Genomic DNA, 23,129 nt, shown 5'->3' on the forward strand with positions numbered 1-23,129 from the left:
GTCTATACCGACTGCCGAGCAGCAAAGGTCTGGCCGTCTAGACGCTGTGGGGAAGCATCCTGATGAGCTTCTCATTGATTTGTCTGGAGCTTTAGCAGCTGATTTGAGAGATAGAGAAAAAAGCTGTGTGTGTAAGAGACAGAGAGAGAGAGAGAATAGGTTGCGCTCAGGAGGACTGTGATCCTCCCTGACACAAACCACAAAAAGCCTTTTTTTATGTGTAATGAATCTGCTAGTATTTGATCATGTGCCAAATAATTTAGCTTAATCTCTGAGCCTTTCATCGCACCTCATTATTCAAATATGAAATATGTAAAAGAAGGGGTGGGGTGTGGTGCAGGCTGAGGGAAGAGGGTTGTGTTGTGGTGTTTTGTCGTGTTGTGTGTATGAAATTGTAGTGTCTGTGGTCTAGTCTGATAGAACTGACAGGAACTGGACTTGTGATATAATGGACACCCTGTTTGCTGAGTTGTAGAGATGCAGGAATTTCTTCTCCTGCACTGGTTGTAAGAAAACCCAACCAGATCTATCATTTCAAGAAAGTCTTCCGAACCCCAGTTTGAATAAGCAATCTATTTTTATTTTTATTTTTTTTGAAACGCCACTTTCCGAGCACATTGTCGTGCCTAATGGAGCTTGAATGAAGGGTCAACAAGAGTGTGAGCAGCGTGAACCTTGCGCATTCGCCACACGACAAATACCTGACGACGGATTCGTTCGAGACACGGAGCCGAACCGTCGGCAGAAAAGAGTAGAGTAATCAGGGTGCCGGCTGGAAGCAGCAGACTGGAACAGTGTTTCTGATGTCATCATGAGGCAGAAACAGGGCGCAGGCCATTTACTACACAACATGTTCAACTCTGAGCGTCTGTGCTGCGGTCTCGCCCACAAATGGATGCTGACTATTAAAGGAATGGATCCAAACTCACACACACTTATATACACAAACTCATAAACACTCATACACACTTTTTTATATACACACACTCATACACATAAACACATTCATATGCACACTTTTGTGTATATACACACACACACACACACACACACACACAATCATAAACACTAATATACATACACACTCATACTCAACCCACCCCCCTCCACACGCACACACACACAATTTGTCTGTAATAATGAGCACTATTACATTAAGCTGGAGGTTGGAGGCTCATCATATCTGGCAGGAAACAAACGTAGCCTTCTGGTTTTTTTGTTGTTGTTGTTTTTGCTGTTTGGATGTGGGTTGGGTGAAAGTGGCTGTCATTGGCATTGAACCCAAAGAAGCTCACTTGTGCATGTCTCCTAGCAAGTGAAGGATATGAAGAGCGTGTAAAAAAAAAAAATTTTTCTCTCTCTGCAAGTAGGGGATTGTGCTCGGCAGGGTGCCTTCTTCACATTCTCTCTCTCTCCTATTTTCCTGCTGGTGTTCTTTGTTCTCTCTCCAGTCTGACAGTCAGTCACGCCTCACCAAATCACCAGGACTCTCGGGCTTTCTCCGCTCTCTGCTGCTGACCCACCTGTTCCTCACCACACAACCACAGTGGCCTCAAATACCACATCGCACGACAGCCTAGCAATCTAACCAGAACCTCCCAGTATGCTGCTGTAAAGCCTCACGTGTGGCTTTTGTGCTCCAGCTCTTTCTTGTGCAAATGACTTACCTACTTTTAACTTTTTTTTTTGCCTTCAGTAACTGTCTGGCCCATTTCTCCCATGCTGCCAGGTAAAACATCCAAACCTGCAGTGGTTTTTTTTTTTGTTGTTGTTTTTTTTGTTTTTTTCCCACAATTCCAGCTTTGCAGCTTGTCTGACTGCAGAGTTCTGCGCCGGATAAAATAGCATTCGTTTGAGAAATTTTAGAAAGGTATAATCAACTAACTTCATCACTACCTCATTGACTCGTCCTGATTACGTCCAGATTACACTCCAATTAGTTCTCATGTAACTGAGGCATGTCTCTAGCTGATGAAAGCTTGCGTCGTTTTTTTGCTGACTGATTTTCATTGACGCTTTTTTTTTTCCCCCTCATGCTTGAAAATGCCATTAACTTGTCTACAGTCTCACCAGCACAAACAAGTAAAAAAGCACAAACAAGATGCACTTCTCAAGAATTTCTCACCGCTGCCAAGCAACTGGCTCGGAGCATTCGAACGCAGTCCCAGAAGAAATTCTACACATTCAAACAGTTTACCAGCCTTTTTCATTTTTTATTATTTTTTTTTTTTTTAAACTAGGCAGGTTTGAGAGGCACGGCTTATCTTTTTTTTTTTTTTTTTTAAGCATGACTGAGCTGCACATTTACAACATTACTGCTATAACACACCAATAGACAATTTCATCTAAAGCTCCATTTTGGCAGGAGTTAAAGCTTAATTCTTTACCTAACTGCCAAAGAGCCACATTTTAAATCTGCTTAAAGTTCGAAAGTGAAAGCGGAAGAGAAAATGATCGAATGCAAAAGACTCTTCCACCTCAGCTCACACACTGATTTTCATAAAAGCGAGGCTGATAAATGATGCACACTGTCAAAGAACCAAAGAATGCAGGCAAACATCCACTACTACTAATGAGTGAAGATTGTGTTCTCAAGAGCAATGATAACGCCTACTATTCACATTTGCCTGCGTGATGATAGGTCACTGATACCTCGCCGTGGAAATTAGGTCATTTGTGACGATTTGAGGGAAATTATCTAAATGTCAAAGATTTTTTTCACCTTTGGGTGATTTCATTTTCGTTTTTTTTTTTGGGTTGGGGGGGGGGGGTTAACAAGGTAAGAAATACCTCTGCCTTTTGGAAGAAATCTGCAAATTTGAGTCAAATCTGAAATTTACAAGTTTTGCCAAAATCTTAATTTAATCACACTATATAAAATGTAATTTTTTAAATAATAATAGACAAATAATTTATAGTTTTCTTTCTATATCTTCCTAATTTTCTCCCAAATTCACACCTCCCCTATCATATAACAGCTTTCACACATGCTCGTTCCGCTATCCGCCCTCTTCCACATGCATCAGCTTACCGATGCTTGTGATTGGCTAGAGGTACAGTGATTGACGGGAGAAAGAATGCCATTTCTTCCAGAGAGCATGGACAAAATCTGGTCACTTGGATTCATGGTCATGGCTAGCTGTGGTGTAGGGGGTCTGGTAGCCTTGGGTTAACTTGCAGTGCCACAGAGAGCAGAAATGAAACTGAGATCACCATGTACTTTAACATAGAAACATTTGTCAAAGGGGAAAAAGCAAACTTTTAGTAGGCTAGGTGAAAACTGATCAGGAATACTGATGAAAAACCTACTGAGTGTCTGCTTTCATTTGAGCTGCATATATCACCCACCTTTGTGGAGTGGGACATGACAAAGACGTTAAGAGTTGAACCTGGACACAACAAAACCGGCACAAATTCTATTTTCTGATAAAAAGCCTTAATAGGAAAGTTGGCAGTATTTACGATTAAATAATGTTCCTGTATTACATTTGTACTGATCCAGTCTGTGGAGTTTATTTCACAGTTAAAGTCTCCCTGATTACATAACTCGAGACGTCTTGTTTCAGACCCTGGTCACTGCTCCTGCTGCTGTTTGTACATCCACAAATTAATGTCTAAAGGCACTGGGAGGAGGATGTAGGCCTACTCATGAGTTTTACAGTGTAGAACGTAGAGGTTTTTCTTTTTGAAGTGAAAGAAAAAAACTCAAGTACAAGCAGAGATCTCTTGGGAAATGTTCTTGAGAATAATAACAAAGTACGCTGTCCTTTTCCACCTCTGCTTTTAAATACCGATGGGCAGGTAAGCAGAGTTTAATTCACTTCGGTTGTATTTGATTTGTGTGAAGCTTTTAACAATGGACATAGTCACAAAACAGCCATACAGGAATATGTAAATGATAGATTATTTATCGAGATATATCCCTAATGAGCAAGCCAGAGGCGACGGTGTCGAGGAAAAAAAATATGAAGAAGAAATCTTGAGAGGAACCAGACACGAAAGAGAAGCCATCCTCATCTGAGTGACACCGGAGAGTGCGGTTTATAAACAATTTCCTTTCTATAACTGGTCAGAAAGTGGCATTGCGTGACCAGGAGATTCATTCGAGTTAGAACAGGAAGTTCGCTGCAGTCCACAGCCATTTCTATGATTTCCCTGCAAAGATTACTCCTGATTGTGACTTTATCGTTGTTATTATTATTATTATTATTATTATTATAGTCAGATGCTGTTAGAAACCTGTAGCTGTAGTCGAGCGGCAGCTCAGAGGCTGCTCCGCTCTGACGTTGATTAATGAGCGACCCGCGTCTGCTTTCAATGCAAAACAAAGATTACCCTTTCTCCTGCCATCTCAGACATCCCTCACTCCCATCCCACCCCCTCCACTCTGCACCTCCCGCCTCTGTCTCGCTCTTTTTTTCTTTCTTTCTTTCTTTTCTCCCTCCTTCTCCCCCCCCCTGCTCTATCTCTCACCACCCTTCTGTCTTTCTCCCCTGACGGGCGAGCCGTCGTCTCACCTTGGCTGGCAGGCTGGCTGGTGCGATTGATTTGGAGTGTGTCTTGGTGAGGCAGCTCGGTGCAGCAGCGGCCGCATTAGCTTTAGCACGAGGAGACAGACAGACCCCCTGCTGAGATCACATTTCACATCCAGCATGACAGCGTGCCTGCACACACACACACACTCTCAGAGAGAGAATAGTGTAATCATCTTACTCAGTACACTTGCTAAGGCACAGGGGCCGATGTGCTTTCTCTGTGCTTAGCATTTCTAAAAGAGCAGAAGAAGAATTAAGGTGTAGAGAGAGAGAGAGATTTTCTGTAGATCTACTGCACGTCTGTCTGCTTCCCTAAAGGATCACTTCAACCGATTCACTCTTTTAACTGCAGTCTGTCTATTATCAGTATGTAAACCACATATAGCCACATATGTTATTTTTATTTAGAAGCACAGAAGGTATGTTGTACCTGTTGAATAGAAGTAGAGGTATTGGAATACTGTAATGACTGCTCAGCTCATCATTTCTGACAGAATCTGAAGGAAAAATGCACATCTGGCAATATTTTGATGCAGGAAGCAACACACAACTACAGTCTCAGAGGTGCAGGATTTTAATCAACTCCACATTTATTTATACATTTATATTACTGATTTTTTTTAATATAAATTTTATTTTTATTATGTTTTATATAATAAATATTATTTATATTTTAATGTAAATATATAAATATAAATTTATAAATATTATTTTGTTTATATATTTATTTATATTTTTTCACATTTCTGGCATTTGGCAGATGCCCTTATCCAGAGCAACATACATTTTATTTCATTTCTAAACAACTGAGCAATTAAGGCTTAAGGGCCATGCTCAAGGGCCCGGTGGCAGCTTGGTGGGCCTGGGATTCAAACTCACAACCTTCTGATTAGTATTCCAACACCTTAACCACTAAGCTTCCACTTCCCTAATCAACTCCACATCATTTATATCTGTTTCTGTTTCCTTTGCTTCTCTAGTGCATCTTATGCTACGTCACACACACAGTGATTTTTGTTTTTATGTCTGGCAACCATTAGTTACATCTGACAACTTGCATAGTAATTACATATGCAATAACTGTTTGCATATGTGATAACAGTTTTGTATGATATTTATGTATCTTATGTTCTGTAAAGATGCTTTGAGATAATGTCCATTGTTAAAAGCGCTGTACAAATAAACCTGAATTGAATTGAACATTTATAAGTGGGGAGGCACAACTAGAATCACTTTTCTTGCTGCTAAAAGATTCTGGAGGGAGATTTGGCATTTGTATATAAAATTCAGCAGTATACATATGGATCAGATCATTTGAGTGTGCTCTCTTTGCCATGGATCACGTGCACTCTACTGTCTTCACTCCCGCTGGTGCTCTATGCAGCAAGTCACTCTGTGTTTGCAGAAACTTTTCTCAATTTTGTTGCATCACTGGACATGCCCACTTCTGGTCACCGTTGGTTCCTGTTGCTCATCTCAGCAGAAGTCGTAGCTCTTGTTGATGATGAACAATCTCCAGTCATTCTTATCACGCAAGTCTCATAATGTATTTACTATATACTGACAGATTAATACAATCACATTCAATTTGTTTTACTCATTTGACTTTGAACTGTAATGAACACTTCCACCAAAATACTGAGCTGACATTTAGTGCAGATTGCATTCCACACGCTTTGTGAAAAAGAAAATATATATACATAAATACAGGTGTCTCCCAGCAGAAAGAAGGCTCAGTTGTAGCAGAAAAATGAACATGGAAATCTTAAAACATTCCCCATAACACCATGAAATATCCGCTCTTAAATTTGCGTATTTTAATCTTTAGTGGGGTCCAAGATTTACTTTGGAAGGAAATTAAAAATAGACTCATGTGTTCTGTTTCACTTTGGTCAACTTCAGTTTCCTGCATTACCCACAATGCCGATGGTGGTGCTTGATTCAGTTCTACCTACAAGATAGCTGAAGTGACGCTTCAGTCCTCTTAGTCTGTCCAGCTGTTTCACCTCGTCATCTGTTCAAACAGATCGCATTCTAACGCATCAACATTCATGCTGTAATGAAATGATAACACCGTCACGGTTTCATGTCGTACGTCATTAACTAGCGGAGCCGAATCTCAGTTGTCATGGGCTCGCACCCCAGTGTCGTATGCTTGTGCATGGCTCTGGTCTGTTCAGGAAATAGCCTCTAAATTGTTGTTAAAGAGCTGGCAGTGTGCGAGGCTGCTCTCGTCCATGCATGCGTGGGAACATGGCCGTGTTTGACTTGGCCGCTGCGGCGCTGTTCTTCAGAGCGAGGCTCAGCCAGGTCAGGTCGTCTGAGGTTGCTCCAGCGCTCTGGCAGAGTGTTTTCACTACGTCGCTACTTACTGCGGTTCATGTGAGGTGAGGGAACAGCAGGTCTGGACTTTTAGAGCCTTGTCGCTTGTTCAGACCTCATGATCACTGTTTGGCTTGAGTGAGGCCGGGCAGCGTGTTCACCTAGCCTTCAATAACAGCTTGTTGGAGCTCTTTTGTAAGTGACAGCAGTAGTACTGTATGTGTTTTTGTTTTTTTTTAATACAATTTCACAAGACTTCTTTTATAGGACAGCTCAGACTTGGTAGTATTACTGAAAAGCGGTGATGTCTGCTGCAGCGAGGTGGATACTGCAGTGTGCGTCGCTCAGTCTCATAAAAATAACTCTGTTTTACAAACAAGTGCCAGATTCCTCTGACTTGCACAAGCGCCTCGTTTTCAGAATCACTGTCTCGCATCTTATCATCTCCTCTTCTGTTCTCTTGTATAATCTGTAGATTAGGATAGATACTTCTAAAAATGCCCTGGTATCAAAATCCAGCCGCATGCGTCACTGTGGCTGCGTCTCAATCAGCTCTTTAGTTCAGTAGTCAGGGCACAGAGCAGGGAGTCGCCATTTTAAGAGCCTTTTCTCTCCCAGTCGCAAAATCCTTCCAGCGCACTCAATAAAAAATTCCACAGTAAACCGCAAAAACCAAGACGCATCAATGCTTACTATGTTTACTTACTGGAAATGATGTCATATTTTCTGAAGCATCTCAAAAGAAATGGCAGGTGAACTCTCGGCCAACTTTGTCTACAATGTAGATTGCTGTTGTTGTTGTTGTTGTTGTTGTTGTAGCTCTCAAATGATTACTTATGTTAGAGGTTTTTAGCTTTGGCATTCTATATATGGTTTGTTTGAGTCTAATGAGTTTAGTGATGTTGTTTTTAAAAAAATCCATTAGCTAGCATTTGATCCTGCCTGCAGTACCATGACCGAGACAAGCTAACAAACATTTATATTACAAAAATACTTTTTTTTTTATTATTGTAAATACTTAAATGTTTATCTTTTAGGTTTTTACCGTGACTGATGAGGAAATTAGAATGTCACCGGAAATTGAGTCCTCATTGTCCCAGTGTGTAGTGAGCCGAAGTTCTTAGCAGTGCTCCAACTCGTGTACACTGTATACTGATTCATGACTTTGGGAGCTCTGGAGCTGATTGAGACACACCCTCTTGAACTAATAAACAGACACCAATAAAGCTGCTTCCCAAATGACATACTACACACATCTCAAATGGAACACTTAACATTTATTTATTTATTTTTTTACTAACCAGACGTACAAGACACTTCCCAGGTGATGGCAAATGACATCAAACGCATGTAATGTGACGCTGCTAGCTTTAGCAGAATGAATCATTAAAACGTTGAAAAATAAAGCTCATAACCTGGGATAATTATAAAGACATTCATAAGATGTCTTGTCCACCAGTGTGTCATCAACCATCTGGAAATTTTTTTCTCATCCAGCGTCAGCGCCTGGAAGCCCCTACCCTTTCTTGGTAGCCCTCCCCTCTCTTAATAGGCCCTTCCTTCTCGGCAGCTCCTCCTCTCTCTTAGCAGCCCCTCCCCTCTCTTGGTAGCCTCTTCTCTCTCTTGGTAGTCCTTTCCCTCACTTGGTAGCCCCTCCACTCTCTTGGTAGTGCCTTCCTTTTCTTGGTAGTAATTCCCCTCACTTGGTAGTTTCTCCTCTCTTGGTAGCTCCTCCCCTCTCTTGGTAGTCCCTCCCCTTTCTTTGTAGACCTCCTCTCTCTTGGTGGTCTCTCCCCTCTCTTGGTAGTCCCTCCCCTCTTTTGGAAGCCAGCCATCTCCTGGAAACTCCGCCCTCTCCTGCTAGTCCTGCCCTCTTCTGCTACATGTGCCAAATTGCAAGAGTTAAGTGTCCAAGTGCATCATCTGGGTATTTGAATGTGCTTCGTCATGTTGGAGTTTTCAGTGTGAACACACTACTCACACTCTATACACAAGCATAGTAGTGCATAAGCATGTGATTTGGGTAGCATGTGAAATGACAGTTATGTATTCTGGACATATTCCACCGTTCAAAGCAAACTGTTCTCTGAGAAAAACTCCAGAGGAGGAACTACAGCATCTCTTACAGTACAAGTAACCTGATAAAACATCTTAAACATAAAACTCAGCATGTTCACTGCTGGCGCACATCAGCACACAATGATGCCTAGGGTTACGCTAGCCAAGTGGAAAATAACGGAAGCTCTTACTCAGTTTATTGTTTTTGACGATCAGACACTCTTGGGCCATTTGACAATGAGGGATTTTAAGCAAAAAAAAATCAAAAGTGCTCACAGCTACTTCTCTTTTTCGAAGGGAAACCAAACCTATTCATCTTCACTGCCTCATCTTCATCTACTCAAGCTAAGGTAGCTAATATAGGTAGCTAATGCATTTTATTCAAAATCAGCTAACGTGTGAGCACATTTCATGGGCACTATGTAAACTTAATGGAGTGATAAAAAAAAAATACTAAGTAGTCATGTCTGTGTTCTTGTTATTGACACGCCCCTAGAAAAAAACTGGAAAATTGTAATTTGGGTAGCTGCTAGTTGAAAATTTAATGTTCTCTCTCTCTCTCTGTGTGTGTGTCTCTGCAGTGATGCCGTTGTGGAGCTTCCCTAGTGAGTGTATAAACGCTGCTCTCTGACTGATGAGCTGGTATGCTGATTAGAGCGTTGCTCAGCCGAGCACATCCTCCTGGGAACAGCAACAACTATACACCTGACTCAAGTACCTGAACAAGCTCCACCTGGATCTGTCTCTCTCTCTCTCCCTCGGTGTTTCTCCGTACCTCTCTGTCTGTCTCCGGCAGCCATGATTGCCTCGCTCTGGCTGGGGGGGTAACGGTGAGTTAATTGGAGGATTGGCGTGTTGGTTGCCGTGGTGAAGTGGCGCCGTGTTCACAGCAGCAGTGTCAGCAGTGTGATGGCCTCGTGAGGTGAAGATGGCAGCGTCGTGGCTGTGTCGTCCCCAGCAGCCCCATCAGAGCGGTTAAGGAGGAAGACGACGCTCTGGGCACAGGAGCAGCATGCAGGAGGCTGACCTACCGGCCACTAATGCTTTCACAGGTGAGCTCGGCCTCTAATATTTCAACCTAGACTCAAAATTGAGTTGTCCGGTTACAGTTAAAGCAGAAACAAGGGGGTTTGTTTGTTCCAGGCTTGTAGCCTATAGTATGTAGTGTACCATTTAGCAAATATATCCACAATAAAAATAAAAACTATCCTTAGAAGAACTTGTCTTAGACTGGAATATTACTTATAACCAGTCCTACAACTAGTGCATGAATCATCCTCACAAGGGATTAAAAACCAACAAGTCAGTTGAATCAGATGCTATATTTTACTTGATCTGTGATCATATCAGGCTTATTCTCTATTGATCGTATTGACATTAACTGCTGGGCTTTAAAAATTCAGAAGTTACGCCTGGCTACACAGTTGCATTATTGACTATATATAGTATACAGTTAAAGAAAGGAAATGATTTATATTCACACTCTCCGGGGTCACCCAGATGAGTCTTGCTCCTCTCAAGGCTTTTTCTCACATCTTCTCAGAGTTTTTCCTCACCACCTTCAACTCTGGCTTGCTCATTAGGGATAAATATAAATCAAAATTTATCTAGCTTTAGCATTCTTATTTAGATGTTTTTTAATATTCCTGTAAAGATGCTTTGTGACAGCTTGTAATGTTCAAAGTGCTATACAGAAAAAAATAGACCATACTTTGTAAAATAGGAAAAACAGCAAAGGGGAATTCAGCTGGAAAGTAGAGAAAGTAGAAATATAAACCACTGCAAAATTACCACAAAACTCACAAACCACTACATAAAACCACATCTGTCCACACCACAGCATCACAACACATAACCAACAACAAAATGTTAAGGAACCGCAATGAAAACACAACAGCAATGTTTCCTCATGGCATTTGGAGAAAGCCGTGATCATGTTTCTTCTGCTGTAGAGAAAAGCTACAAACTTTAATTTTGTTAGAAAAGCAAAAGTTGTTGCCAAACTACATCACATCTGTCTGGGGCTTGGAGGCTTTTTTTCGCTATTGCATGTGTCGGAGAAGCACGGAGATGAAAAACCATGGTGTTTTACTGAATAAAGAGAAAATGTCCATATTGGAGCACTAGAATGCTAGAGTGCAACTTCATTTGTTGATGTACTGAGACAATGCGAAGGATTATGTAGTGTTGTGCAACATCTCTGCCAAGCACTTTCACGCCTGTTCACACCTGTAGTGTGTGTGCTGAGTCCGAACCAGAGCAAAGCGTTTCCTTTGGATTCGCTTGTTTTTGGTTTAGTATCAAACTGCACATAATTAAACCAAGCAAAAATAGCTTGGAGAAATGATTCATTAATTCATCAGTTAGAAATACAGTCATGCAAAAAGGTCATGTGTTCACATGTATGAAGCATGCTGCATGAAACTTTAATTTTAATCCAGTGTCAAATCTGCTCTTAAGTTCACATGGAATTGGACTGAGACCACATGGCTCGGATGCACTGGGAGTGGTCGTTACAGCTGAGTGCACTAGATGCGTTCTCATCTGCCAAAAGGAACCACACCAACACAACAGTGTTCCATTCAAACAGGCTAAACACTACATGTGTGAAATAGAGTGGACTTCATGTACTTGGATGATACTTACCCCGCTTCCTGCACTGCAGGTGCCTGTACCATATTTGTTGACATTTAACAAAAGCCAAAACACAAATATACCACAAACTGATCATGTTAATGAATATTCATCATCCAGCTGTTTAACTAACATCTGCTAGAACTGTTTTACTGAAAACCCAGTTCGACTTAACACATCCACCACATTCTCAGTACCTCTTTTGTGAATAGTAATAGGATTATCTTGATATTCCAGCTGCTAACTGTGGACAGCAAACAATTTGGCAGTATAATGACAGACCAGTTAGTGTCATATTCATCATGGCTTCAGCGCAGCGTGAAATCTGTTACTGTATGCTTGTCCACATCCTACTGTAAGTGTCTGACATTCCCAACACAGTTTGGTTATGTATATCTACGTATATATGTCATGATCATGAATATTATTAACAGCGTGCTATTTAAAATCAAGGCCTTTAGAAAAGCACTGCCAATAGTTAAAGTTGAACTAAAGGCCCAGGCTCTGTGTTTGATGTTGCTGTAAAGGGAGTGTGCTGTAGCTGCCACGCTGTGTGTGACAGTACATCAGCAATGTGAGTTCAGGCCCTGAGGGAACTGTGTGAAAGTTACTCCAGACAGAGAGAAAGACTGATCGATACTGCAAGGTTAAAGTGTGTGTGTGTGTGTTTACTAGACATGGTGAGTTCATGTGAGTTTGCTGTCACTGAACTCTGTTTGCTTTAGGGGTATTTTGATGGTAAATGGTGTATGTGCAGGATAGTTCATATGCTATAGTGTGAAGGGGTGTGTATGTACATGGATGGATAGGTAGATGGATTATAAGTCAACAATTCAAGTCAATAATATGTTTAATTATTAGATATTAGTATCTATTTTTCTGTAATTGCATTGACTAATAGACTAATAAATCTATTCAAACACCTTGTCATTATCTGATCTGCTGGTCACGTGACAGCAGCTGCTTAAAATCATGGCGATCCAGGTCAAGAGCTTCAGCTAATGCTAACATCAGACGTTAGATTGGGGGAAAGTGTGATCTCTGTGACTTTAACCGTGGTGTGGTTGTTTGTGCCAGACAGACTGGTCTGAGTTTTTCAGAAACTGCTGATCTCTTGGGATTTTCACACACAACACTCTCTAGAGTTTACAACAATGGTGTGAAAAGCGAAAAACATCCAGTAAGCTGTAGTTCTGCTGTAGGCAGAAACACCTTGTCGATGAGAGGTCAGATTAGAAGGGCTGGTTCAAGCTGACAGAAACTACCTTTTACAACCGAGATGAGCAGAAAAGCATCTCAAGGCACAACATGTTTTAACATTGAGGAGGATGAACTACAACAGGTGAAGGCGTTTATTGCAAAGAACATGAATGAGAGGCTGCGGTGAGCACAGAATCATTGAAAGTGGCAGTTTATCTGTCTCCTAGTCTTGATTTCTGCTGCATGCAGATTTCAGGTCAGAACTGGCTGCGTGAATGCATGCCTCATGTCAACACTTCAGGCTGGTGGTAGTATAGTGTGATGGTGCAGGGAATGTTCACATTGCAGACGCTGAGCCCTTTAATACTGAACGGGCATTATTTGAATGCCACAACAATGTCTTATTGTTTCTGAGCTCACAAACTGATTCCATGAACTTGACTGTGAGTCTCGTGAACTTCAGAAGCCTCTCCTAGACCAGATCTGAATCTAGATCTTTGGAATGTAGTGGAACAGGAGATTATCAGTATGAATGTATAGCAAATTGCCGCAATTATATGATGCAGACATGTCAACAATACGTGTGTGTCAGCGAGACGCATTTTTGTTCCAAAGCACAAACGAATGCTTTAGTGAATTGAATGTTGTGTCTTGCTGACTTTGCTAGCCAAAGCATTTCAAATTCAGCACTTCCTGATGTGAACATCAAGCCTTTATGTATATCTCAGAACATGTATAGAAGAGAGGACATCCATACGGCTATAAACATAATCAAACCCAAGAGATATCAACAGAATCAAACCCAAGAGCAGGTCTCTATTCTGCATTAATTAATTAATTATCCTACCTTAAATTATTTTCTCAGTATAACGTCCCAACAGTGTGATTTGTGGCCTAGCACTTGTAGGGGAGAAATAGTAATGTTAGCAAGCAAATAATGGATTGTTTGTGTGTGTGTGTAGAAACTCCAGTAAGCTGCAGTCAGACCTCCTGCTATAATTAAGAGAAACTCTTCAGGAGATCTCAAGCCACATTAGTGGGGTTTCTGTCCACCTGTTTTTATGTGAACTTTCTTATTAGCACATACAGAAAACCTGTCTGAAGAGCAATTTTTGACTCCGCAGAGATGGACGGAGAGCATGTGAAAAGATTTTTCATAGAAATGATCTAGAAAGTGCACACGCGTGTCTTTCCGATTTCTGAAAGTCGACTTGTAGATAACGTGATCTTAGTTCATGTGAGATCATGGATTTTTTTAAATTTTTTTATATATATTTCCCACATGGAATGTTATGCTTTCTTACACCGTCCAGATAACTGTGGTACATGACCAAGTGCCCACCCGGTAAACACCATGTAACAGAGCACCTGGTTTAGAGCTGCAGTCGCCTAGCGACACACACACACACACACACACGTACAGTTGTTTGCGTGCTAAACTTAAAAAAGCCAGGCAAACCGATCACATGAGAGATAAGCGCACACTTTATCACCCTAGAGATCAAAGCCACTTTAGTCTCAAGGTTACACTGCCACTGTTGCCTGAGTATAGACATACATTCATGTGCCAGAAGCTGTGCCATTTAAATCGAGAATACATGGTCCTCTGATGAGTTCAGTAGCTCAAACGGATTTAAAAGGAGCCAAGACTCGCTGCACGGGTACTGACTGCTCTCACACATCAGAACGTTCTGATAATTATTCAGCAAGTCGCGTCTAGCACAGGTTTTGTTTTTGTTTTTGTTTTGTTTGTTTTTTTACATAAGACAGTATTTAATAGATTTTTAAAATTTATTTATAAAATTAATTTTAGTCTATTTTGTATTAGTTTTTTTAATGTATTTATTTATTTATTTGCTTATTTATTATTAATACTTTATTAATATTTTTTATAGTACAAATGATCTTGAAAGGATTTTCCTGACAGTCTGTTTGAGAGAAATGAAATGTGAAGTTCCTCACTGGCTCTGTACCGTATGCTAGCACACTTCTCACTGACAAGATCTCTGCACTTCTGTCTTAATCACAGAAAAGTGTGGAAGAATAATCAGAAGGAGAAGAGGAGTGAGAATTACAGAGAAATAACAATACAGTACTCTCTGTTCAAGCAGCGGTATAATTGTCTCAAGGATTCATCGAACACGTCTGACTTTCCAAACCTTGGACGACTTCAAGCTTGTGCAGTTTAAGCTTTTTCCAGGAGATTCTTTCAAAACCCGGACTGTACAAAGTACTGTTTGTGATTGATTGTTGAGGCAAATGAATATGTTGACATGCTCTGGGTGAAGGCTAGAGGTTTTTTAAAGTGTCCTGCACAAGCACAATGAGTGCTACCATAGAACAAAGCGAGGAAAAATTCAGGCATAAATTGCTTAAAAAAAAAAAAAAAAAATTCTTTTTTTTTTTTTTTTGGGAGACTTTGATGCCAATTCGAAAATGATTTCATCTCTAAAAATAGCCGTGACGGAAAACGTCTAAGAAGCGCTTGCGTGAGCGTAAAATTAAAAAGAAATTGCTGGAAATATTCCTTCCAGCAGACTGTCGCTGTGCATGAGTATGGGTTGCATTTCCACTGTGCAAGTAAAGACAGCCCATATTTAGACCGAATTTGGCAACCCGTTAAGGAACCAGGATGTCCGGTGCCAAGCCGTGAAGCCGCGATGGCACAGCAACCTCCACATTTGCCACAAAAGGCTGCAGTGAAATGGTGTGAGTAATAGGCATGTGCTTTCAAAAAAAAAAAAAAAGCCATCAGCAGCTGCATTCGCCTCACCTTCTCCAGAAGAAATGAGGAAAAGGCACATAGACACAACGAGGAGGAGTTGATCCGAGCCATGACGGGAAGCAAGCAGATGGGGAGTGTTCTCACAGGAAGCAACCAGATACACGCCAAGGAATTGGGTGTGCTGATGCAAGATTTCTCCCAATTCACCTTGAAGCCTAATCACATTATGTGTTCTATCAGCACACTGGAGTGAAGCTTGGCTGGCAATTAGCCAGTCTCTGATGAAATGATACACTCCAGTGTCCTGATGCGGACGAGGCGCTAACAGGACTGCACGTGCAAATGCAACGACTCGAGAACGAGTTTCCAAAACGGCCCGGAAAAACCCCAGAAATCAACTGCTGCTGCTTTGATTGCCAGCCTGGTAAAAGACGTGTTTTGGAGTAGTCTGCAGAAGCTGCACAGACGTGTCAGCAGGCAGAATTACAGCTCTTCTCCTGCAGCCTGGGAGTCGTTCCTGAGCAATGGGAAGTAGGAGGAAGAAAAGTCTTTCTCCTTTCTTCGTGGTGACTCTGTGCAAAATGCTCCTGTTTCCTGTAATTAATTTTCTGCCTTCAAAGTTAGTGCTGCTTTGGCAGACACAACAGGTTTTCTGCACTCCCTGAAACGGCGATGAGGAGGGAGGAGGAGGAGGAGGAGGGGGAGCATACTGGAGAGAACAGCCTGTACAAATAGCAGTCGCTGGCTGATGCGAGGAAGTTCTGTGCATGAATGTGCTGTGCTACTTGGAAATGAGAATTGAAACAGCAAGGCTGCGTGGAGAAGAGCAAGAACACAGACGGAAACTAGACTCCGGATCTATCAGTACATTAACCCCTTCATGCATAAAGTAGTCCAAGACCTAAAATTACATGAAATTGATATTCAGTTCAATCACTTGCATTGACAAGGAAGTTAGAAGCAATCGACGATAAGTTGAATATGAATTTGTTCTAAAATACTTACTTCTGTGTCCAAATATACGTTTCTATTTTTTATGCAGTTTAGCTGAAGTGTTATTTTTGAAGACGTTTGTTGCAGTCTGATTTAAACGTGATTTACTTTCTCATGTATTTCTTAAAGCAATCTTTAATTATGGTGTCAGAGTGTGGATTCTGTACATAACAGGCTTCAGCTTTTTCTCTGGGTCTCCTTGACAAAATGTTGTTATTATTAGTTGCTCATACAGAATATATTGAAATTTTCTCCCTGTGCCGAGATCTTGCTTTGTCAAACCTGTTCGCGAATGGTACAGAGATCATTGCCGAGTAACGATTTTTCGATTCTCTCACGTTCACACGCTCAGTGGCAACATCGTAACCTGCTGGAAGCAGCCAGTGATTCTTGGCAAATAAATCCCCACAACATATTTCAGGTAATTAAAGTAGGCTGATGTTAGGTTACATACTTAACTGTGACAGGAAGTGGTTTCACAGAGCTGAATTAAATCAAGGCTGTATGAGCCGTTGGAAATGAAAAAGCTGTAGCTTGGACTCAAAGCTGTTGCAAATTCTTGCCTCTCGAATCTGAAGTTCCCAAACTATTTGTTGACTACTCCCTCTCTCCTTCTGTCCCTCACTCCCTCTCTGCTTTCTACTTTTGTTTTTGTTCTCTTCCTCTGATTCGTTCTTCCATGTATGTGATTCTTTCATTTTCCCCTATTTTGTCTATTTGTAAGTCTCTCTCTCTCTCTCTCCCTCCCCCATCTCTCCGCCCCACCTCCCTCATCCTGTTTTATTTAACTTGAAAGTCTCTCATGATTCTGTTCTCTCGTACTTTCTTTTTTCCTTCATTTTTGCTGGGTCTGTGCCTCCCCTTGCCTTTCGTTCCCGTTTCCTCTCTGCAGCAGGCTGTGCGTCTCCCCTGCGTGGAATGGAATGCAGAGGGAAAGAGAAGCAAATCCAGAGCAGCATACTAAACTATTGCTCTCAGTTCCCCCCTCTCTCTCTCTCTCTCTCTCTCTGTCTCGTGCTCTCCTCTGCTCTTATCTTGCTCTCATCCTGCTCTTATCCCTCCACTCCTCAGCAGGCGGCCTTCATCTTCACTTCTCAGCGGTTATTGTTAATGTATAGCCGAGTATGGTGTAGAGTTGTAAGTGGCAGGATGCTTGCAGCAGTAGTGACAAGGCTGTGCTGCAGACAGAAAGTGGAAAGCCTGCTGTGTAGCAGGAAAAGCTGTGCTGATTTAATGAGCGTGATATCATTTGGGAGACTGGGGACTGACATGCACAAATGGCTGCATGTATTAGATGAGCACTTTAAAATGAGAAATCTCTGTTAATTTCTTTTTAAGCGTATTTCACAATAGAAGTTGTCAGAAGGGAGATTCAGATCCCTAATGAGCAAATCAGAACCAAAAGTAGCAGGAAAACCAAACTGAAGGAACTTTTTACATGTGAACTACTTCCCCCTGGTGATGATGAACCCCAAGTAAACAGACTTCAGGGTTATCTTGTTTCATGTGTCCACATTCTCTACAGTTATTCCTGCTTATTCATAATCTGTGTTTTTCACACTACATTCCTAAACCCTGGGTTAACCTTCTAATTTACATATTAGAATGTAAATTACAATATCAGCAACCGTGTCTGGATAAATACAGCACATGTTCACTTTAAAATAACGACATGTCTCCCACTTTCACATCAGTGAATGGGGGAAAAAGGACCATGATTCCGGACCTGAGCAGGCATTGCTATCTTTTACAGCTTTCTGATTGTTTTTGGCCTATTTAAGTTTGTCCTGGAGTTGATATGGTGTTAACTTCCACTAATTCTACACACTCATGAATTTCCCCCTCACTACAACATGTTTAGTGTTTTGCCGTCTGATGCTACCGAGCTGTTTTTATTACATGTTGCTAAGATAGAGATGTTAAAGATATGTCTCTGGTAACCTAGCAACTGGAGATCAGAGAACGTCAGATTATATCAGCAGCTTCAACAACTGCTGTCTCAAAATAAGTGCTAATAGATCATTTACAATATAATATAAATATCACAGTAGTTACTAAATACACACACTTGCTATACGCTCGTGTAAGGCAACTTAAATGATGTGTGTTTGCATTTACCTTCATCTTATTTATACAGCTGAGCAGTTGAGGGTTAAGGGGCTTGCTCAAAAGCTCAGTAGTGGCATCTTGGGGGTTTGGGGATTTAAAACTCACAATCGTCTGATCAGTAGTCCAACATCTTAACCACTTCCTATACATGCAGAATATGTGCATACTGTGTTTTAAGTGGAAGTAAAAGAGGCATCATCTTCATCATTTCTTCATCATCATGTTTTTCTGACTGTGGATGTTCATAGAGCCGAGCCTCAGGATGGTACAATCTCAACATTGTAAATTATTAACTTCATGACATGCTTTTTCTCAGTATCATGGCTAGACTCAGGTGTTAGTATTGCGCAAAACAAAGTCTCTGGAATGTTTGGATATTATGCTCCAAGGTCTATTTGATTACATAAAAACTGTCTGTGCAGGTATTTGTATGTTTTAGACGCTATAAACCTGAACCAGTTTCATTCTGCTTGATTTTGAGTAACAGTTTTTTGTTTTTTGTTTTTTGTGGGTCTGGATCCGAATCCCATCAGACAAACTCTAATAAAGCCCGAGGAGCATTACTATCACATCCATCCGAATAATAATTATTTATTCCTGCCTTGGGACGTGTTGTGAAGTTCTGTTCATCCGGGCTGGTTATGTATCTTTTTTTTCTTCTTTCTGAAAAGTGTACTTTTCAGAGAGCTCTGTTAAACTCTGGGATTAAAATGGGTTATTAAAGTGCTCAGTGCAACTCTTAGCCAGGAATCAGAGTTAATCCTAGGGGTAAATTGTAAGTAACAACTGTGCACATTTCCATACAAGCCAAGAGAAGTGCACAAGATGTAGGCAGTCGAACCAGTGTTATATTTCGGATTATGTTTGTGTAATCATCATCATCATCATCATCATAACCAAAGCCACCACATGTTAACTGGTAATTTTTCAGGTGAATGTTGGATTATTAGTGAAAACAAGAACATTTATTTTATTTATTTGTTTGTTTATTTTATGAGAAATAACTTTTTTTTTTTTTATAAGCATTTTTTTTTATAAGAATTGAAGAATTAAAATTTTTGGTGAAAATGGATTTAATATCACTTCCACCAAGGACATGCAGTTACAGCTCCAGATTTATTAACAGGACTGATCAAGAGTTGTCCTGTTTAGCTAATAAATGCAAGCTAGAGGCATTTTATTTATATATATATATATATATATATATATATATATATATATATATATATATATATATATATATATATATATATATAATGGGCCAGATTTTGATGAATAAAAAAAATAGTATAGTCAGCATGAAGAAAGTACTGTATAAGAGCTAGTAAAAGTTGCTGTAATGTGGGATAATATTTAATTCAGTTCACTTTTCTTTGTCTAAAGCTTTTAACATTGTCACAAAGCAGCTGTACAAAAATGTCTGAAATCCATTTATAAATCTATCCCTAGATAGATAGATCTAACAAGGAGGCGAGGGACGACAAGGAAAACCTCCCTAAGATGGCATGAGGCAACCCAGCACAGCACTTTATCATTACTTCCTATTCATTGTAATTGATTTACTGGTTAAATCTGTGTCAGGATAGCCTCGTGATCAATGTCTTTATAAACTCCTCATCATTCAATTGCATTTCTGAGCCCAGTGGATCGTGGGTGCATGTGTTTTCTGTCTCACTGCTGCCAGCTTGCGTGACTCCCAACACTACTGAAGCCCTGCTAAATAGCCACCTGTTTAAGAGTACTCAAAGCTAAAGATTTTTAGACATTGCTCAGTGTAGGAGTAAATTTCTTGATTTCTAAGGGTTTTTTTTTTTGTCACTTCAGCTGCCTCATAGCTTGCCTTCAGAGCTTTAGACATTTTTTTTTTTCCTCTGCAGAGAGGCTTTATACATCCCGGTCCTGAGCCGCCTGCTTTTTTCTGCTTTATGATTGTTAACTTGAAGTTGCAAGGTTAATGGGTCCAAGCAATGGAGATTGCATGTGTGTGCTGTTAAGATTCTGACAGAAGGAGACACTAATGAAGGACTGGTCTGCAGAATATGTGACTAAATGCTAAAGATGACATCTGCTGTCTTATTACACCTCAAGCCTGTGTTCCACAGCCAGACTCAACAGATTTAGAGTCAGATGATATTCTCAGTCTGAACCAGATCTGGCCAGAGAATTTCAGAATCCAGAAAATCGTAGGTATTGCTTAAATTAGATCTTCCCTGTCGATTACGGAGGGATGAAGGCGCTGATGTAAAAGCTCGGGTCAGTAATTAAACATCAGCATTTCCGAGGCGTTATTGTGATTAATAGATCAGTGAAAAATGACATTTGGAAACTTTAAAATGATTAGAAAGAAAGTCTGCAATAAAGAGTGCACTAGTTCTAAACAAGTCGTCACAGCTCAGTTGAGGTTCAAATCTAAAACATCAACACTCAGTATGGCCATGGCACACTGTTTGGATAAAAAATAAGCTGGAGATACACATACATTTTACACCAGCGACAGTCAAACATCAGATACGTCAAACATAATCACACTCCAGCTTTAGACACAAAAGTCTGAGTACATGGTGACGCACAAAAAGGAGATGGGATGTAGAGAGAGAGAGATAGAGAGAGATGATTCTTTATGAAATAGGAATTAAAAATTCTTTGGCTTGGAATTGAAATCATATAATTACATTTGGAGTTACTGATTTATTGGCCCATTTGTACTGCAGTAACCCAACTAAACCGCTATTTAGTATAAAACTTTAATTCGATTAGGCTACCAAGTGCACAGTGTGTCTTCCTGAAGATAAAAGGAAACCATCAATATTAATGGTGGGTTAAATAATTAGTCGTTGTTTCTGTTCTTCTGCCGATAGCAACTCATAACTCATAGGCACTTGTGGGTGAAAATCGGTCTTGATAAATGTGCTGTATGAACACTGCGTCGCCGCAGAGAGTTCGCGCGAGTCTGCACGTGCAGCCATGACCCTCTCACCTCATTTATTCATTTCATTCATTTACACATTATATCAAGTGCTTGTTTAGGACTAGATACTCTTTCCTGGATCGGGAATGAGGGGATGGGAGGCAGGCTTGGAACAACTCAGATTTATTTCATTACTTCATTTTATTATTTTCTGTGCTTTCGCTTTTTAGTGATTTTATTCTTCAACACACACTATGCTGCTCATCTTTCTCTCTCTCTCTCTCTCTCTCTCTCTCATTCTATTGTTTCTTTCACTCTTGTTTCTTTCTCTCTTTCATTCTTTCTATTCACTTCTCTCTCACTCTCTCTCGCTCTTGTTTTTTTTTCTGTCTAGTTTCTTTCTCTTGTTTTGCATTCTTTCTATACTTTTTTCCTTTCTCTCTCTCTCTCATCTGTTACGGTGGGGTTAGGGACGCCTGAAGGTACACAGAGAGACACATACAGTAAGTAAATAAGACACACAGGTAAGCCTCATCACACATTACCTGCTGGTTCATCCTGCTTTCTCTCTGCCTACAGTCAATGCTCGACTTCTCCCCCCCGTCACCACAGATTAATTTGTTCCTCCTCACTCCAAGCCAATTCACTCTGACGTTTTTTCCACCCCTTCTCTGTTGTAGCCTTACTGAATGAATGAGAGAGAGAGATATGAACATGCTTAACATGGACAAGTGAAAATTGATCAGAAATTCTCTCTCTCTCTCTCTCTCTCTGAGATCTGTTTGTTTATTCTCAGATCTGTTGGAGGTAGTACACTTAATCGAGTGTGTTGTTTTTTGCTTGATGCAGATAAAACATGACTATATTGCCTTTTGTTTACCTTTATGTGGATTTGTGTCTCTTTATTCTACGCTGTGTTACAACCAGCATGCTGTACGTGCCGATGTGCGTGTTTGGAGTCGCACTGTACTTTATCCATCACAAATTCGGTGATATTGATGAGTTCGTTCATCAGTGGTGTCAGTAATGGGGACGACAATACAGCAGTTAATTACATCTGCAAGCTCATGGGCTGTGTGTAAGCCACGTTCCGCTTTACTAAACAGATAAATAGTACACTAGTGGTGTCTGAACTATTTAGCTATACTGTTTATTGCACTTGGTGTGCAGTTTAGGACACAGTTCTTGAATGTACGTTGACTTGTGTGGCTTCTGAACAGCTGCTATAAAAGCAGAATTTAATCTAAACGAATTTTACACGCATTCCACATTGGACCATATGGCACCACATCTGCTTAACTGCAGTGTTTAGATAATTAATACATCATATTGATCATGAAAAAAGTGATCAAGCCTCAATACCGGTTCATCGTGTTTACATTACACTCTTCAGCAGCCATCTCCCGAAGTATTCCCGTAACATTCCATTCCTGCAGCCGGCGAAACCAAATCTCTTCGGATTAGTTGTTCTATAACAGCAGTGTATGATCTGACGAGCGATGCTGACAGCTTTGTCACTTTGTCATACTGACACTGAGCCGCCTTTTGATCCACCAGCACTGAAACCCCACACTGAAGATCTTCAGCAAAACAAATCTTGTTGTTGTTGATGTTTTGCAATGTTAACCTGCATCTTAGCTTTGGC

The 23,129-nt window shown here is 40.6% G+C and overlaps 1 protein-coding gene across 1 annotated transcript in view; it reads left to right on the forward strand.

Moving 5' to 3' along the window:
* Positions 1-23,129, forward strand: part of ldlrad4b (low density lipoprotein receptor class A domain containing 4b) — a 68,705-nt gene that overhangs the window by 14,334 nt on the left and 31,242 nt on the right. Inside the window, exon 2 of the mRNA XM_058399217.1 lies at positions 9,497-9,967. Coding sequence (XP_058255200.1) covers positions 9,928-9,967 — 40 coding nt within the window. The 5' untranslated portion in view covers positions 9,497-9,927. The remainder of the gene's footprint in view (positions 1-9,496; positions 9,968-23,129) is intronic.

This window comes from Hemibagrus wyckioides, linkage group LG01 (genome assembly GCF_019097595.1).
Source record: "Hemibagrus wyckioides isolate EC202008001 linkage group LG01, SWU_Hwy_1.0, whole genome shotgun sequence".
NCBI classification, from domain to species: domain Eukaryota; kingdom Metazoa; phylum Chordata; class Actinopteri; order Siluriformes; family Bagridae; genus Hemibagrus; species Hemibagrus wyckioides.